Here is a 20,326-nt window from a genome sequence, read left to right as displayed (position 1 = left end):
CATAATCAAAAATAAATATAGATCCAGGCTCAAAACGAGCACCTTGATATTTAATTGAGAATGGCATTCAAACCCAGGTTTAAAGCCTTTCATGTCAACCTAAAGCCCACTGCTCTCATTAAGCCAGAAAAAAAGAAAGGAAAAATAATAATAAACGGTCAGTTCAGGTGTTTTATGAAAAAAAAAAAAAAGTGACTCAGGAAATTGTCTTTATACCAAACTAAAAGATTGGTTGTTGTTCTCTACTACAAAAACAATTTAGATTTTAAAATGGAAAAAAAAGGTTCTATTTTTTATATTTTTTTATTCAAAATTCAATGTATAACATGGATGCATAAACGCTCATTTTATTTAAGTGTTAAATTCTTTTTAAAGTAAGGGATTATAGTTAAAAATGTCTCCGGAACTTTACTGGTTGTTGATTTTCTTTATTCGGACCCCGCTAATTTTTAATTGGTTACCCCTGGTCTAATGTGAGTATGGAGTTTAGTGAGTTCAGAAAACAGTGCTAAAAGCTATTTCAGTCTTTCTATTTCTATTACTTCAGATTTGGCCTAATAAATGCAGTTGCTCTCAAATCCTACTGCAGCGTTTGACATCATTTTCTTCCCTGCTTTTTCCAGGTTTACTTTGTCTTTGTAGGACAAGCACTTTGCTTGACCTCCTTCTCAAACAATCCTGTGATTTTTCTTTTCTAACCCCTTCATTTGAGTCTTGGATGTTTTAATCCCCCTACAGACTCTGGCTATAAGCTTTGTGGTAATGCCTTGCCTAATCCTCTTCAGTAAAACACACTCACGTATTAACCTCAAAGCAGTTTACTCACTTACTGACTGCTTTCGAACAAAGCAGGATTGTTGTTTGTGTTACAGATTTGTGTCGGTGGGACTGCTTGGTGAAGGTCTCCCTAATTGTGCATTTTCCTGTCTTTTAAGTAACGTAGGAGGAAAGATAATCACACATTATTTACAGCTTTAAGCAAGATGTGTTTTTTTTGAGTGGGAGGTTAAGTTTTGTTATGACTCAATGCAACACCTTCTAAACCACCAAACACTGTTTTTGTTTGTTTTGTTTTCTGTTATTTTATTATTATTATTTTTTTAATCAGCCATTGAAACACTAAAGTAATTATAAATCATCTCTTCTCAGCAATCAAGACAAGACAGCGGTCTTTGAAAGTTGACCAATGATTTTGCTTATTATTTAAATTCGAAACCTAAATATATGTCCATGGAAATAATCGGTTTGGTCAACCATGGTGACTTTGCTCCGTTTTAAATAAAAAAAGAAGAAATAGACATGCTAAAAATGTATAATGGTTAGAAAAATCTGAGTGTGAAGTCTCTAATTATTGTTAAATCTTACTTCCAGTTTATACTACATCAGTCTTAACAAACAATAGAGGAAATGCTGCTGTTAATAATCATTGAATGTGCTTGTTTGTCACTCTGGCCAAATCAAAATTGAGTTTGTATTTATGCAGAAAACTGTTTATAAGTTAGGATTTTTTTCAGACTCTGAACTTTTGTAAAAAAAATTATCAACAATTTGACACTTTTTATTTATCTTCAGATAACTCTGGTTAATCAAACCAAACCCATTTTTATTTGTGTTCTTTAGTTTATCGTAAATCACATGCAAAGAGAAAATCTTCCTTAGACTGAAAGACAAAGGTTTTGCATTTTATGTGGAAAGTTTCAAAGATAGAAATGTCTTTAATTGCACTTATTTATATAACAAATATGAACCCCTGATCAAACCATTATAACCTAAAGCACTATGCTGACCTACATGATTTCTCTACATTTGCTGTAGCTTGCATGCAAAAAACAACAACACCCAACTGAGTGACTGTTAATTTTGTTATTGCAAAACTCCAAAAGAAATGGATAAATTGAAACATCATTTTAGTTTTTTATTAGAAATCTCTATAGTAAAAAATAAACTAATTTTAAAAACTACAGTGTAAGAAATAAATTAGGAAATACCTCTTATAGTTAAGGACCATAAAACAAAGCACATTATCTTTTAAGCTAAATCTATCTGCATTAGACTTGCATTTGTGAAACACATAAAAAAGAACAAGTTTATGTTTGTAATAAAGATTCAAGCAGCCTTGGTGTCCTCCAGAATTAAGTTTATTAAGCATTTCTGTTGTCCATAAATCCATAATACCAACCTGTTCACACACACAGCCTTCAAATGAGCTAAAATGCCTCTTAGCTGCGGAATAAGCTGATTACTTACTAGCTGTCTCAGACTGGTACCTAACTCCTTTAATGGGAGGAACACGCTTAAATGTCTGGAAAGTCTGCAAAAAAGACAAAACTCTTAAGTAGAAATGCACGTCTCATCTGTTCCAATTCAGTCAAAGAGAACTTTGCATGCATTCCACAATTTAACGCTGACTAGTATAAAGGAAAAAAGTGTCCTGTCTCACAACTTCAACACCAGTGCCTTTTCACACTTCACTTTGTGACAACCTATGCCTCCACCAACACACCTCCCTTATGTCTCCAACGCACACTCCTTTACAAAGGAAAAGCTGCTCATCTAAGATAAATGACACCACCATCTAAACCAGCACGCAGCAGAAAGTGCCTCAGTACATTCTCATTAACCCATAACGTGCCAATCATTGAGATCATGGTTACAAGTCTGTGGTTTCACAGCTCATTTCACCTTGGAGTTTCTCCATCCTATCCTCATCCATCTCTTTCAGCTGCCTTCACCCTAAATGTCTAATCTCAGGAGTTTCCTGCTAGGGTTCTGTGGCTTACAGGATTTAGCTGGAGTTTCAAGTTAAGCCAATATGAAGTTTATACATAGTATAGCTTCTTGCACTGATATTCAAGTATCCCTCCATTCAGCACAGTCTGAAGAGGCTATGAAGATTTGGACTCAAGATGAACTTTGGAAGACGTGTGCACTGTTCATTATTCACTATGCATGGCTTTAATGGATTTTTAATACACCGTTACGACTGTTTGCTTGTGAATATGTTTCAAGATTCTGCTGTAACTATGTTTGGTGAAGCTATTGCTTCCTTTGCTATTTTTAAAGAATGAATTTTCTGTCGCAGATAGCTCATTATGCAGAGTGAGAGCTGAGTTTTACATTTCCTTTTGTCAGGTCTCCACTCTCACCCAACCCCATGAACAACACTCCATAAACTATTTAAAAAAATGATGTTTTTGGTATTGACATAAATCACCAGTTAGTTTAACATGCATTTTCTTTTCAGTACATTTGTTAGGGTTTATAGGCTCATTATTATACAATCTGTTGCTTATTCTCTTTGGGCTTATTAGAAGATGGTCTGATGATCTCCACATAGGCGCATGTGATTAGCCTAAAAGCATGCTGCTTTTGACTATTTAGGGATCTATTTTATGAACAGTTACAAAGAATTTCCATAAAAAGTTTAAAGCTTCTTTGGTAACAGCAAAGATGCTTTGTATTACTAGGCGCGGCTGTGATAGGACCTCAGGGATTCATCGGGGAGGTGAAGTTGCTGAACCTTGGTGAAGCTTTTTCCACTTTCTGCTTCAGTGTGAACTTGTCAGCATTTCTGTGCGTGAGCTGCAGATCATTAGCTTTAGCAAAGTTAGGTGTGATACAACTCTTAAGTGTTCTTGCTTAAGTAGATTTTTTTTGGTTTGTTTTATTTTGTGAACATAACTCCTTAGGGAAAAACAGTCCAAATGATTGATTGCAAACCATGGCACATCAAAAAGGACAATGTTTCCCAGTGTTAAAAGTTTTGCGAGGCTGATGCTTGCATAGTTTGGGGCTCGACCTACAATTAAAAAAGAAGCTCACCTTTTTAATGGATCTTTTTTTTATTATCACACATACCTTCTATCATAAGCTTCTATCATAATACATTTTTATCAAGTAAGCTAAATGTTTTATAGCAAACTAATGGTAATTTATTTAAAAGAACTGAAAGTCAAACAGAAAAAATATTGCCAGATATACCACCATTCCAAAAAAATAAACCCCCTTGTTTCTTTTTCGTGTTCCATGGATTCTACATGTAATATACCTTTTTTATTAAAAGAAGTTGAGGGAAACAAGGGGCTAACTGATCCTTTTCTTCTGTGGCTAAATTATATTTTAGCACAGCTTTGATTTGCCACCTCTCACAATCCGACTTATAGTATTTATAAACCAGCTTAACCTGCTATGTGGAGAACAGCTGGTGTATTGTGAAAATAAATAAAAGGCATCAATTTGGTATAGGGGTAAACCACTCTGTTCAAAGGCATAGAGATTACCAAATGGTGCAGAACTCTTGATATTGGACTTTAATATCATGAGAGCAATGATTCTTCGGGAAAATATTATGAACTCCGCTAAAAATATCCCTGTGCTTTTTCTTATATTCAGCTATGAAAGCAAGCATTTATTAAATTCTATGGTAGGATTTTACTGCCCATCATTTGTTTTTAGATCAAATAATCTTGTTAATGTTGATAAAGAGCTCGGAAAGCACATTTGTTCCCTAAAGCGTGCCTTGGGGATTGAACAGGAACAGTGAATGGAGGGCCACAGATCAGGCTGACTGGGTTAACAGAGTGGTCAGCAGAATCATTTAACTGTAATCCTATTGTATTTTGTTCAAAGCGTGCCTGACACATTGCAAGCGGAACTCAAACCTCATTTCAACAGGAGAGAAATGTGATGACGGGTTATCGTAATGTCATCTAATATAAACTTCATTTTTTCCCCCAATGAGTGATGTTACAATTTTCAAGAACCTGCAGCTAGACAATTTTAGTTTTTATTTATATACCTGAAATTTAAAATTTCGTTAGTATAATAGTCATTGCTCTAATTTGGGGAAATGGGTTACTGCAGAAAACATTATTAAAATTTCACCTCTAAGAAAAGAACCTTAAACCTATGTGCATGTTTGCAGGGATACAGTTTGGCATTTGATGGTGCAGAAACAGTTGGTGCATTTCATATTATGCTATTGTTAAGTTAAGAAATACCATAATATATAATGATATTCTAACTCTGCTATCAGAATAACTTTTAGGTAAGTAAAAGGTATAGTGGATAATCTTTTATTTCTAGTGGATCATCTAAATCAGTGGTCCTCCTAATTGTCAATCATTCTGGTGATATGTTTACGTAAGGTTGTCCTACATGCTTGTCCAGTTTTTCTGTGCATGCGCACTTTCAGGCGTATATCTGTGGTGAACTACGGTTTTCAGACAGTCATTGAAGCTCACCTTTTTCACCGCAGTTCTTTGAAAATGGCCAAGGGTCATAAGAGAAAAAGGTTCTACGAATAGAGCATGCACAAGGAGAGATGGGTTTGTGCATGCTCTCGCACGCGTTTAATAGATGTTCCCTCTGGGATGGGTACAGGGCTGTGCATGTGCATTTTTTTCCCTAAGATTTTTGCGAATTAAAAAAAAAAATCCCCCACTATACCCTTAAGTCAAGCACATCACCAGATGATCACATTGTTTAATATGACGCTGCTATGTGGACGCATGCAACCTGAAGTATAACTTAGGACTTGGTGATATGATCTCAAATTAATATCACAATAAATTTGGCAGGTTTAACTCGATAATGATAAATGCACAATAAATGCTCCGGCTCCTCTATCAAGAATAAAAGCATGTGCAGGAAATGCAACTGATCTATTCATCATTTATTTATTTAATAAATCGGCTAACACATTACTTTCAAATACATTTTACAGTCTTGTACCCATTCAGGGTTAAACATTTAACAATGTCTCACTGAACAAGAGAAAAATGTTACCTCTAGCAAACATTTTTGCTCAATGGAGCCTTTTGCACATCTTTGAACTCAACAGCGTGGTTGTGCTGTAGATGCTGGAAGAGGTTGGAGTTTTCTTTAAATTAAATTTCGAGTGTGCAGAACAATGCACATTGTTTAAACTCATACACCCTTGCTAAAAACCAGTCTGCCTCCCGCTCACCTCCGACAATGTGCTCTCGACTTCTTCTCTGCATGCTCAGCTGCATCTCTGCCTCGCTCGGCTCTCCAGGATTAACTGATGTAATTTAATTTACAGCAATTTTAGACACTTCTTTACTGGGCTTATCCGCCATTTTTGACACTTCTGATCGGACTGGATCGGTGGAGTCATGTGATTACACACATACTTCAGTGTCTAAAAGGGGAAGGAAATGCCAGCCACCAGCAAAAAACGGTAGAGTTAAGTTTATTTCCTTTATCTACATGGGAAATTCTTCGCCTGTTATCGTAGTGAATGACTGTAACAGTAAAAATCAGTTCTTTTGACCAGCCCTGTTATAACTTATGCCATCAATTAATGAAGAGTACCAAATTCCACACCTCTGATCCCACTATACGTGGACTATGCTAAAAAGTGAGTTCCCCAAAGCAGCACAATTCAAAGGTGTTGCAAAAATAAAGATTATGTTCTGGTAAAGCTCCTTGATTTTCATGTGATGGCAGACATCAGTTTTTCCTCATGGTACAGCACAATCTCTAAAAAGCTTGCTTTGAATACTTTAAATATAAACATCAAAATAAGCTGGTGAAAAGACTTTATTAACCTTTTGCTCTTGCTCATTAGTGGTGATGTTTATTTCAAACACAAATAGATTGACAGACTGTGGGGACTTGTTTATAAACAAATTTATTTATTTTTGCCCTTGGCACAGGACATTTTTTTAAATAGAAATATTTTTGTAATCTGTATTCATTAGGACCTTGGTCTTCTTACTTAACATGACTAAAATGCAGAACTAGTGTCCTTGCTGCTCAGCAAGGGCGGTCATTTGTTTTCAAGTTTTCAAGACAAACACAAATCATTCTGAGACTTTTAGGAAACCGCCAAGGCTCTTGTTTTTCTGAAGAGAACATCCTCCCAATAGATGCACATAAATCTGGGTCAAAATACATCAGGGACAATGCAGCACTGTGTGTAACAAGCTGCACAAATGCTGTTTGCTTTGTAATTAACTACTACTCAGCAGCAAATGTGATTTACAAATGACTTAATTTGTGAAAATTGAATCTAGAGGACATTAATAATAGAACAGTTTGTTATATGTATGCTGTAAAGCAACACACATTTTTCAGTTTTTAGTCTTTTGGGAAAATTAAATTTTCCTCTTAGCGATAAGTATTTAAACACAATCTTGTGTTGCAATGCAGTAGACAGCTTTGGTTTTGACAAATTACTTAGAATTAATCCTTTTGAATCACAAACAAATGTATGGGATTTGTGCCAAAATATCAGGGTCTGTAATTTTCCCAGGCATGAAGCAATTTGTTAATTGTGTTTATCATCTTTTAAAATGTTATTATCACACATTAAACACCCTTAATACAACGGAAACATACCTTCCCAAAGCCTAATAAGCCTTTTACTTTGCTGTAAATGGCATCAAAGTAGCTGTGAGAATCCCAGTTTAAGCTGGATTTAACTTGCCAATATGAGGTCAGCACTTATTTAAAGGCAGAGATGACCTAGATCAGCTTCAGGAAGGATTCACATAGCAGGACGGAGGGCTGGCTGGGGGTGCCAGAAGTTACAATAAAGGATTCTGGTGCCAAACCCGCTCTGTTTTATACTTAGCATCAGCTCCTCTGGTTTAGCAGTTCTAACCCAAACTGTAAGAAACTAAAACCAGTACCATCTCATCTCTATCCAATGTATTGCAGCACTGCAAACACTCTGTAAATCCATCATCCTCTCTTGTATTGTTTTACAAAAAATTTTGTTAAATGGTACATGGAGAGAATTCAACTACAGAAACTACATTATTTGTTCCAGGCTTTCCCCAAAGGTTGCATGGCATTAGGAAATCATGCAATGGAGACCTTACAGTTGAATATTGGATATTTGATGCAATAAATCAGCATGTTTACTTTGCATGTTATACTTTCATTGATCTTTAATATTTTTGAACCAAACATCCTCTAGCATCAATGCTTGGAAGGCTCCATAAAAAAATGCATTATTTTGCTACACAAATCCTAAATATCATAAAATTGGGAATAAATTGGTCATAAAATATAGTGATCATAACAGTCCTTGGCCATATTGACAACACTATGTCAGAATTAAAATGAAGATCCTGCACATTGTAAAGCACAACAAGACAAATAATTCTCCAAAAATAAATCTGACTTCTGATATGTTGTGGAAATCGTTGTATGTCCGATGGATTCAAGGATCTGTCAGATATGTTAGTACGTTCCAAGTGAAAAATGCAGTTTTAACAGACGTCTTTTAGAAACGGCTTAAGCAATGTTTTCAGCTCATCCACGTTTAAAAATGGTCTAACTCATCAAAACAAGCTCACACCAGTACATCACCCACACATCTCAAGCTCTTTTTAGTCTTTTCCTGTGTTGGTGACCCTGCACACTCAGGTACGGTCGTTTACTCAGTCAAGGTGTCTCTCTTATTTAATCTATCTCAAAAACTCTGTAATCTCTGACTTTAGGTGTATCCTCATGGTCTTACTGCTTCCATCTTCACCTTGAATCCGTGTCTCTGCTCTTGACCCAGTCGTCTTCTGATAAATGTTTAGCAGCTCTTCAGCCTGACTGACCATGAGGGCAGTGAATTGCTGAATTTAGAGTTTTAGGTCAACTTATTCAGGGTCGTTGGCAGTTTAAAAGAAGATTAAGGGACGTCTGTTTATGTTTTGTTTTTTCTTTGACCCCGGTGTGTTATCAGAAGTTTTATTTTTTATTTTTTTCCCCTTTTTTTGCTGGTAGGTTAACATTTTTCCACATACTACCTAAAATTATTAAGCGGCTGATATCATGAACACCTGGGTGCAAGGTGTTCTTCTAGCCCTTAGTCTGCAAGTTTTTATTCCAATGCTTAATTTCTTTTTTTTTTTTTTTTGAGACAATATATGAATTTTTAAGTTTTAAAAAATACTTCACACAATTGCAGTGATAAAATATATAGATTTTTAATTTTCTAAAGAAAACATCTATGTTGCATTTGTGAAAGAGGGCATTGGTTTATGCTTTTGTACCTAAGCCTCCATGTATATCAACTGAGGCTATAAGCTCAACAGCAGCAGGACTGAGCTATAAAAAGAGACAATCATTTATACCGAGTTCCTTGTCAGGACCAGTCCTACTTATCTTTCAGGGGGCAGTCTGTGGGATTTTTATTTTATTACTTGCATTTCTTTCTACAATAGTTGGAGCTTCAGTCAGTTTGGTGTTGCATCCCCTTACTGGTCTGTCGTATCTCCTGATATCGGTAAAGAGTGTCCCAGTGATTGATCAGACTGTGATGTTACACTGCGGTACAGGGCAGCAAATTGTGCAAGTATAATCCGATATGACTTATTGTATGATTTGCATTCTTTCCAAGTTTGCCGTTCAAAGCACTTAGTACACCATCCTTGTTGATTGGAACTATTTGATAGATCAGCAATGTTCTGGATGCCTCTTGCTCAATGATTTGACTTTGCATTGTAGAAGTAGATTACTATCACTGAAATTATTGTACATTAATCACTCCTACTTTTAGCTTGGGCCCATTTAGGATGAGGTAGTGAAATAAACTTGGATAGTAATGATTTTCCCCTCTCCCTGCTCGGTCTTCACTTTAGCAGTAAATTCTGTGGGCAGTAAGCTGTAATTAGTGTGGAGGAGGAAGCTAAAGGTTGTGCATTGATTTCTTGTTTGCTTGGTGGAAATGTCAAAGAAAAACATGAATCCTGACTCACAATAGGGGAAGAAAAATGTCTGCTTTATGTGGTGCAATTAAAGCTTTTTCAATAGAAAATGGTAACCCGCTGAATAATTGCGAAAAGAAAACCTTTGCATGGTCTTTTTATTAAGCAGTGGATATAGGATAGACAATACTAATGATAGCCCAGTGGCGACATTAATGCAGCTCATTTGAAATAAAGTCTTATGGGTGGACTCAAAACTGTCATTGCAAGACATGAGTGATGGGGTAAACCTTTTAGAAAGGGTAATTGAGTTTAGACTCAGTTTGATCTGCAGGTGCAGTATCAAGTGACCAGGTCGGAGGCGTAGTGCTCTAAAGTTAAACGACAACCTTAGAATAAAAATATATCACCAGTTCACATCAGAGTCCATTTGGGAAATTTATATAGCAATCTAAACCATAATGATTAACTCTCTGTGGAAATAGTTTTACAGTTTAAAAGGTGTCCCTATTAGCACACTAATTGCTGTGAAATACAAGCTTAAAAGTTGTTTCTCATTTTTAAACTGACTGTAAATAATTTGATCCTGGAGACAGAGACTAATATATATATTTTCAAGTTGTTAAAACTGCGCTTGTGGCATCAGCCATTTATAAACTAGCTTGTTATAGCAGCAGGTTATCCATAGCAGAGAGGGAGTGACTTTAGACAAACTCATTAGGAAGGCTACATTGTCCTTGGATTAAGGCCTGACTCGGTAAGCGGAGTAGGAGACGGATAACTATAGAAAAGTGAACGCCAATAAGATAAAAAAAAAAATATATATATATATATATATCTGTAGCTGTGTTAATATTTGAAAAGTTTTCTATTTTGGGGGGATGAATGGTTCTTTTTCTCATGCTGACTAAAGATGCACCATTTATGGGTTTCAGTCACCAGGCTATGTTGTCCACTTAATATAATCCAAGTAACCCAGTATCCCTTTGGATACTGAACCAGGTTTTTGTTGTAATGCACATTTCCAGTCTGTTCTAATTTTTAATTCCTGTTTTTAATTCAGATTTTTGTTTCTTTTTTTTAGGTGTGAAACATTTTATAGTTTCTTAGTGAAATGTGTGAAACTAGTTGCTGTTTTTGGTTTTTACTTTGTTGTTGATACGCATGAATTTCCCTATTGTGGGGAACATTAATGATATTCCATCCACAACTGCCGACAGGGGGGGCAACCAGATTAGTTGCCCAGGGTAGGGGGGGGGGGGCGGCGGGGGGGGGGCTGAATCAGCCTCCTACATCTTTTGCCACAAATATTATTTTTTAAAGATGTTTGCAAGGAAATTGAAGCTTTAATTTAGCCTTTTCTATAAATACTTTCTATTGATTACCTACTGCGGTATTGGGGAAGACCCCCACCATCCATTCCTTCTAACTGGTTATGCTGTCGACGCAGTTTCTCTGAAGTTTGTGAAGCTGCTATACATACATAAGGCTGGCTGCGCTGCAGGAGGAGACAAGAAAATACAAACCTTAATCTCCCCCTCTGTACATGGCCAGTCAGTTGCTCCATCACTTTAAATGGAAAGGTACAGCGGTTCTCACCTGAAGAAGCCGCCTCAAGCCGCAGGATCAGCTTTAGATCAAACAGAACTTTAGAAAGACCTCACCTGCAGAAGCCCGAGAAGGCGGTCATTGCTTAAAGCGCTCTGATGGAACAACTCAGCCTTTTCTGTCGAGGTTTTGTTCCCAATCTTTGCTAGATTAAGTTATAATTAAGAACAGACCAATGAGGGCGCGTCCACTGCTGAAAAAAGGCTGCAGTGGAAGTGAATAAATTGACCATCCTACTGTACAGCCTTAACTGCTTAGGAAAGATTTTGAACAGAGCATTTTGTAGTCTAATTTAAACGTGTGACAAGTAGAAATCACACAAGTAAAAATCTATAAATGGGATCAAATGTGACTGGGGCATATGGAAAGCTAAATGTGCCGCATATTTCATAAAATAAAAACTGGAAAGATCTCTATTTGTAAATATAAACATTTAATTGCTATCTGAGATGATTGCATTAAATAAACTAGTGCTGTCAAAATTATCGCGTTATTATCGCGTTAACACGAGGCCATTTTAACGGCGATAATTTTTTTAACGTGAGATTAACGCTATGTGGTTTTATGGTACAATTTTCCAAGTACATCCCGCTGCAGCCTGCGGGAAGGCGGGGCTATTTCCCCCCAGTGTATGCATTTTTCATAGGCTTCTAGAGCGGAGCTCCTCAAGGAAAAAAGACGCTCATACACTGGGTGATGCTAGTGCCTTTTCTTTAAGCCCCACCACCAACAAACAAGTTGAGTGTCTGGTAACTAGTAGCAACCTGAAATACGCTGAGAAAACTGATTACTGAGGTGAAATGGAATCTGCTACGGCACTCTTGCTGTCTGTGCTCGCCACAGGTCGGTATCGTGTGTGTGTGTGTGTGTGTGTGTGTGTGTGTGTGTGTGCGTGTGGGTGGGTGTGTGTGTGTGTGTGCGTGTGGGTGGGTGTGTCTGTGTGTGGGTGAGTGGGTGTGTGTGTGTTCTCATTTTTGTTAAGAGGCTGAAAAGTAACTTTCTAGAGCATAGACTACCTCCATCTAGTGATGTCGGTCTATTGATTTTGATGTATTGATTGAAAATTGTTCATTATTATCTTGGTTAATTAACATCTAATGTTAACTGTACTACATTTTATAGCAGTAGGGTAAAATGCTTGTCTTTGTTCAAAAGACTGTATTAACTGTAAAGACTGTCTTTTACATCAGCCTGTTTTCAGGGCCTTTTTTTTTGCCTACATATTTGTTATTTTTTGCTATATGCCTCCCCATCTTCTTGCCATATGTTTCTATGGCATAAATCAGTGTCTGTGACCTGTTCTCATTTTAAAAAAAGAACATTGGCACAAACCTAGCCTGTATGTATTTTTTGTATGTCATCGAGAGTATTTAAATGATTTTCAATCTGAAAAAAAATTTGCGATTAAAATGCGATTAATCGCGAGTTAACTCAGGCATTGATGCGATTAATCGCGATTAAAAAAATTAAATCGATTGACAGCACTAAAATAAACAAATGTCGTTTTTTATATATATATATATATATATATATATATATATATATATATATATATATATATATATATATATATATAAAGCAGGATCGAATCAACAGTCAAACAGGGTGGCTGTGGTGTGATGCTTAAAATCCATGGCTTGCAAAATTAAAGAGACCAAGCAGGGAATTCTGAAGGTTTTGTAAAACCAAGAGATGCTTATCATTCAGATGCTGTCATGTGACATTAAGCACACTGCCAGGTAAAAAAGAAAATAAATACATTTTGCTAGATTAAAATATTATTTATAGAACAGACTTTGCATCTATGACCCTCCCAGCTCTTCTTCCTGGAATCAATCCACATTAAAAATCTAGGAAAGGATAAGCTATCAAACAGAACAAGTCAAACATCCCAAGGCTGTCTTTTGTTGGAAAGCAACAACATGACCCTGGAAGCATACCTAAATTGTATTGTGGCCAAACGGTTTGATTCTTTTCTTTGATCTGACCTTAAAATGTTTGCATAGAAGGCATTTTTCTTCAGTCTCCTTGTATGTTTTATTTTCTTTTGGTAATTTTTTTTTTACCCACAGTAAATTCAAACTTATGCATCCACTTTCTTGTGTTTACTGTTAAGTTTTAATGACCTGCATTTTAAAACTCTTACTAATTTCACCCAAAAAGTTCTGCTTTTCTCTACAGGTCACAAGAAAGTTTACCTCTCCTAATGCAGACTTGAGTGAATGTACATTTTGCATGCTTCTGATGTTTTGCTTATGTTTTGTAGGCTGGTTGTGACAATGCGCTGCCTGGCTGCTCGGGTGAACTACAAGACCCTCATAGTTATATGTGCCCTCTTCACACTCATAACGGTGCTGTTATGGAACCGCTGCTCCAGTGACATCTCCCTTCGGTTCCTCCCTCGGGCGGCATTTGTGGCTCCGAGTGCAAAGATCAGTAGCAGCCAGCAACAACCGCCACAGCCTCCAGAGCCCCCACCTGTTGTTGGCGTGGTTGGTGGAATCAAATATGAAGAAATCGACTGCCTGATCAACGATGAATCCACCATCAAAGGCAGACGAGAAGGAGCGGAGGTCTACCTTCCCTTCAGCTGGGTGGAGAAATACTTTGAAGTATACGGAAAGATTGTGCAGTATGATGGCTACGATCGCTTTGAGTTCCAGCACAGCTACTCCAAGGTCTATGCCCAGCGGGAGCCCTACCACCCAGAAGGAGTCTTCATGTCTTTCGAAGGATACAATGTCGAGGTCCGCGACCGTGTAAAGTGCATCAGTGGAGTAGAGGGTACGGAGATTTTAATTACCTGGTCCTGATCTGTTTCTCTCTTTGATATACAAGATTTACAAACTTTATGTTGTCTAATCTATTACAAGATTTACAAACTTTATGTTGTCTAATCTATTACAAGATTTACAAACTTTATGTTGTCTAATCTATTACAAGATTTACAAACTTTATGTTGTCTAATCTATTACAAGATTTACAAACTTTATGTTGTCTAATCTATTACAAGATTTACAAACTTTATGTTGTCTAATCTATTACAAGATTTACAAACTTTATGTTGTCTAAACTATTACAAGATTTACAAACTTTATGTTGTCTAATCTATTACAAGATTTACAAACTTTACATTCTCTAATCAAGTTTTACCTTGGTGATTACCTTTGTTTTACCTTTGTAGCTCTTTTTTTTTAAATTGAAAAACCTCAAAATTGCCAAATAGAAATGAGTTCAAATCCATTCAAAATTTTCATTATCTGTACTCTATCTGTTTTTATCTTCTGACAAACACCTGTGTGTAAGCCTGTGAGAATGCCCTCAGTTTCTTATCAGAGAAGTGTTGTTTTTTTCTAAGTTTCCATCTGAAATAATTGCCAGGAAGGATCAATAACTCATTTTCAAAGGCTAGTTGAAGCTATACGGTCATCAATATAGCTCTGCTTCTTGCTTGTATAAATAAGTGGCCCAATAACTTAGGTGCAAAACAGTTATTCATTATTATTCTTTTATCTTAAGATCAGTGAAGCAACTGAAGATAGACACAATGTTGAACTACAGCCTCATACATGCTACATTTTTGAAGTTTGTAGTTGGAGAAAATATACGCTTTTGTTTAATTAAAAAAATGCTAAAGGTTTCTTTCACTACAAACTGTATTTGGTTTCTTTTTAAGCTATTTAACTTTCCTGAATGGGTTTTTAATTCTCCTGAGATGCATTATTCTTTTTCCTTGGCTTTATTCTTTTAACTGCTGGCACAGTGGAATTAGACAGTGGATGACACTGAAGCCATCAAAAAGAACTATTTTCATAGAGGTCTGCACACAGGGATGAAATTAAATGCTGCTAAACTTGCATCCAACAGTATGTCCCTCCCGTTTTTATGAGCTACTTAAAGAATCAACATGCAGTTTCTAAATGAGTCATTTTAGGGTCACCTTTTCACAAATATCTGACAAACCACTGAGGCTGAAATTCTGGGACGGTTTTTTTGACCTCTGATCATCAATGTTTTTTGTGATGAAAGAGCCAGAACATGTGGAAACAGTTGGTCTTAAAGACATTTATTATATTGTATAATCTAAATATATTTTATATATATATATATATATATATATATATATATATATATATATATATATATATATATATATATATATATATATATATATATATATATATTATAGCAAGATAAGATATTGACAGCAAATTTGTTTGGTTTGCCAATAGTAGCTTGTTAGGCAGTTAAAGTATACTAACCAATACTAGCAATAAAGTTGTTTTCCATTCATCTCTTATATAAAATCAACGGTTTAGCTAAAGTTAGCAGTTATGAATCCCAGTTGTAGTCAGCATAATGCTACGTTCAGACCGCACGCAGCAGGAGCAGCAAAAATGCTTGTGTTGCTTCATTTTTGATGCTTGTCAAGTTTAGTTCTGATGCGCGGCTGAAGCATCTTTGCTGCTCTAGCTGCGTGGTCGAAAAGTGGCTCTGATGCGCGTTGGGCGGAGCTACCCTATCCTTTCTTTGCCTGTAACAATGGCAGCTATATTTGCTGTCATAAGTGGGTAAAAGGTAGTTTTAATATGTTTTTAAGTGAGAAAGTCCACCTGAAAACCTTATCTCTGCAATCAGTTTATCAAGATTATGATCCTGCCTTTGAATGTTATTTCACTGTCAGAGCCTCTCAGACCCCCCATACACCAGCAGTGCTCTGTCACTTGAAATCCCCTTCAACTGCAGCCTCTGGCCTGGTCGCCTCTTTGCAGTTTTCCACTACTGTTTGCTGCGGCTGGAAGGCGTTTTTCATTTTCGTAATCCAAACTGCAGGCACCAGAATATTAAGATTGAACATATTTTGTCGGCAGGTTTTGAAATTTTAAGTTAATTTAGGCATTCATAAACTGTTTCAGAGGAGTGCTTATATCAATCTGCATCAGCAGTGCTGTGTCAGTCTCCCTGCCAGCTCCCAGATCAGCTTCTCTGATTGAGGTAGCATATCGTGCACCTAAAGTTAAATTTTTCTAACTACAGCAGCTGATGCTTCACTGCTTCAGATGCTCAAAATAGGCTGCAGGACCTTTTGCTCCGCCTTGATGCGCGTCAACCATTGACTTTGCATGTAAACTAGCTACTTCTGCTGCGCCTGCTGCTTTAGGTGTGAACGTAGCATAAGAAATGGTACTAACAACTTTTAACTGGCGTCTCTTTGCAGTTTTTGAGCTAATGCTAGCCTCTGCATTCAGTGGATGCAATGAGAGCTATGATTCATAACAATCTCTTAAGAAATTTTACAAAATTAAGTGATCCACAAAAATCTGAGAAATATAATTTAAGTTCAGTCTAATTGTATAGACAGAATAATTAACTCACACACTTTCCAATATATTGCTAGTTAGAAAACAATGAATTTTTATTTATTTTTTATTTAAATCCAAATTGGTAAAAGTGTTTCTATACATAAAAATATTGAGTCACTGACTTTTTAGCAAATTTCCTAATTGATGTAGAGAATTTAGAGAAAAAGTGTTAATTGTGAATGTGTAGTTCAGATAAGCAAGAGGTGTTTGTTAGCTTAGCAGATAACGTTGCATACTTTTAACAGATTTGCTATTGGTCTGTTATAAAACTTCCTGCATTTTTACCAGAGTTGCACTACATAGCTTTTTTCTGGAAAAAATTAGTAAACCCTTTCCTTTCCTGCAGGAAGATGAGAACATGTGTGTGTATGATGGAAAATGGGTCAAAGAGGAATTAAAGCAAATCTCTGGGTTCAACGTTGAATCCCTTTTCCCTATTATTTCACCCGTTTGAAATAGAGGAGACACATTTGTATTTCTATAATATATCTGTTTCAATATCTATAAACAGTGCCTAAGGCTGATTTTCTGTTTAACGTTCAAATGTTCAGGTGTACACACTTCTTCCTAACTTAGTTTAATTTTAGAGGTGGAAAGAGCAGTCTATTAATTAACTTGTCACAGAGGTACCACAGGGCTTAATGAAGGTCAAGGGAGTTTTTTTTCCCCCAATGTGCTTCACAACTTCCTGAAAAGTTATTTAACAAAACCTTCAGCCAGACACATTAATTATTGTAATGACCAGTCAGCATCTGGCACTGGATATTCTCCCAGATGGTATAAATATTTCAAGCTTAAGTAATTAAAATTAAATTATATTTCATTTAATGTTTTAGAATGTTCTCAGCAGTTCTTTTTTATTTTTCTATGAATTATATACTGATAATCATAATAAATGTAGAAATAGAGTATTTTTAGGTGATTTAAAGCTTTATTATCAAAGCTGTTAAAATTCTCTTAAAACAACATTTGTTGTCAGTTTGATAACATCTGTCAAAACATCCTGTAAGAACAATGTATTTTTTATGAGAAAAAATAATTCAGATTGCTGAAAAGTATGGCCACTGTACAAGATATGCATTTAATTCTTGATCTGGGCTTATTTTGCATCAATTGTTGCATCAATACGATGTGGCCCACAGACGATTCCATCGAGGTGTTGATGAAGCCATGGTTGATTGAATAGCAGTATGTAGGTCATTTGCATAAATTCTCTGTGGAGGTCAGGGGATATGACTTAGTAGGATAATTAAGCATAGTGATATTGTGGTGTGGAAACCAGGTTTTGGCACTTTTGGCCAGAATGGCAGGTGTGAAGGTCTTATAGAAAAATACAATTAGCATCTCAATGAGGCTTAACAACTAATGCAAGAGCTTGGAGTCCTCTGTTCCTGGTAGATGGCTGCACCAACTTCAGGCTTGCTGTAGAAACATTATAAAATAAAATGCTATTATTTTTTTTTAAATCCATGAAGTTAACTATATACCACTAAGCAGCAATTTAGTCCTTTTATTCTTTGTTCGTGTATGATCCCTTAAGCTCGTCTACCTTTTTCTTCTCCACTTTTCATTAACATGCTTGGATACAGCACTCTGTGAACAACCACATTCCTTAGTAATGACCTTTTGCGGCTTATCTTTCTTTTGCAGGCTGCTGGTGTCTGTTTGCTGGACAACTCTTGAGTCAGCTGTCTTTAACATATTTTTGCAGACCCTAACAGATGATTTCTTTATTGAAGGGTTTTTACATAGGTTTTTTCATATTTTAATTTTCTGCAGAACTGAGTTTCCTACCTTACTTAAGGTTGACAAAATGACAAAAAAAATGTTGACTAGTTAAGAACAGAAGTGGGCAGTATCTAGTTACATTTACTTAGTCAGATTTACTTGAGTGACTTTTTGAAAAAAAAAATACACTTTTAGGACTAATTCTACTGAACCAGACTTTTTATTTTTGGTTTAGCGATACCTTTATAGAATATCTCTACTCTTGATTAAAATATTGGGCTACACTGTCTATTGTGAATAACTTGACTGAAGCATGTTAAAAAAAAAAGGGGCTCCAAACACAAAGTTTTTTTTTTTTTTTTTTTTCAATACACAAGCTTACTTGAACCTACCTTGACATTTAAAGGTCAAGGACATATACAGCAAGAAGTAAATATTGCTTTTGGAGGTAATAGGTTTTATATGTTTTATGTTAAAAAAAAAAAAGGACTGGTTTAGATTTTTTTTCTCCCTGCATTGACTTATTTTTTAGTTATTAAAATAATTTTAATATTTTTTTAAATACCAGAATTTGCACATAGCTTTACATTTTGTTCTGTCTTTATTACACGATCTCTAATATCAGCCTTTTGATGAGTTACTTACTACTTGAGTAGCCTTTTCACCAAATACTTGAGTAATGTCTTCAGTGGCTACTTTTTACTCTTACTTGAGTAAAAATACGATGAAGTAATGATACTCTTGAGTACATAAGTTTCTGCTACTCACATTTGGTTAAGACACTACATTGAGACTTTGCTGCTACATTAATCCCACCTTAATCCTAATGTCAGCTTATTTTCCAAAAAGACAGGAGAATATCTGCAGACTTTGTAGTCAGTTTAACATGTATTACTTTACTTCAGTGCAGCTCTGCTTTGCCGCCGTGTTGGAATATGACAGCCACAACTTAAATTGTTGAGGGAGATGCAAGTAACAAGACAGGCGGAGAGAAAAGTCTTCCAGGAGCATTGAAATAAATGTTTGTGGATCTGCATGCATATGAGTTTATCCTCTTTCTTGTCAGCATCGCTCAAATGAAGAAATACTCAGTCAGGTTTCAGATAACTTCACTACAGAAAATTTACACCAGAATGTTCACTTCTGATGTGCTGCATTGGTGTCTGATGTGTGTTTGTGTTTAAAAGTAAGGTTACAATCAATGTATGCTAAGTAACAAAGCTCATACTGCAGAAAGGCATAAATGTATCATATTATATCAATTTAATTTTAATTTTCTTTCTTCATAAATGTGAAAACACAGATGGATTATTCAGGAAGCAGTATAACTGAGTGGTGCAGTGGAACGATGTCGCTCCATCTGATCTGATGATATACAGCTGATGTAACAGTTTGACAGAAATATCATTATGACTATTAAAAGGACCAAAGAAAACATTTTCCTGCACATAACTAGTTATTTGGATTGAAGGAAATGTGAATAGAGGTCAGAAACAGAAAGGCAGCTGAAAGCAGCAGAAAACTGTGTGGACTCATTCAATGCTGCTTTAAAATGCTGCTGACTGTTTGCATTTAAGGAACTGATTCAGAACATCTCACTTACGTTTCACCCCAGAGTTCATAATAATTATCTGTTTTATTGCAGGCAGTACATTTTGCAGGTTATTTTAACTTTAGGGGGGTTTTTTTGTTTTTTTTTCCTCCTTTTTGTTTTATAATTAATCTAAACAAGCATAGCCCAAACTGAATATTCTAAAGTTTAATTTAAATTTGTTTGTTTTTTCTGCGTTAGTCACCAGAAAGCTTAAAAAGTATGTTAAAGGTAAGCTCTGTGTTTACACCTTGAAGCTTTCTCTCTCTGGTTCTTTTTCCTGAAAAGAGATCACTCAGGACAGACTCTTTAAATAACACTTAATAATGTATATGAAGAGTTATTTATGAGACATGACAACT

General features: G+C 35.9%; 1 protein-coding gene across 1 annotated transcript in view; it reads left to right on the top strand.

Moving 5' to 3' along the window:
• The window catches only part of glceb (glucuronic acid epimerase b), a 76,568-nt gene that overhangs the window by 42,709 nt on the left and 13,533 nt on the right, over positions 1-20,326 (top strand). Inside the window, exon 3 of the mRNA XM_038275513.1 lies at positions 13,549-14,066. Coding sequence (XP_038131441.1) covers positions 13,562-14,066 — 505 coding nt within the window. The 5' untranslated portion in view covers positions 13,549-13,561. The remainder of the gene's footprint in view (positions 1-13,548; positions 14,067-20,326) is intronic.

Source organism: Cyprinodon tularosa, unplaced genomic scaffold (genome assembly GCF_016077235.1).
Source record: "Cyprinodon tularosa strain WSP-4 unplaced genomic scaffold, ASM1607723v1 ctg1000, whole genome shotgun sequence".
Classification (NCBI taxonomy): Eukaryota; Metazoa; Chordata; class Actinopteri; order Cyprinodontiformes; family Cyprinodontidae; genus Cyprinodon; species Cyprinodon tularosa.
This window is presented reverse-complemented; position numbering and strand designations above follow the sequence as displayed.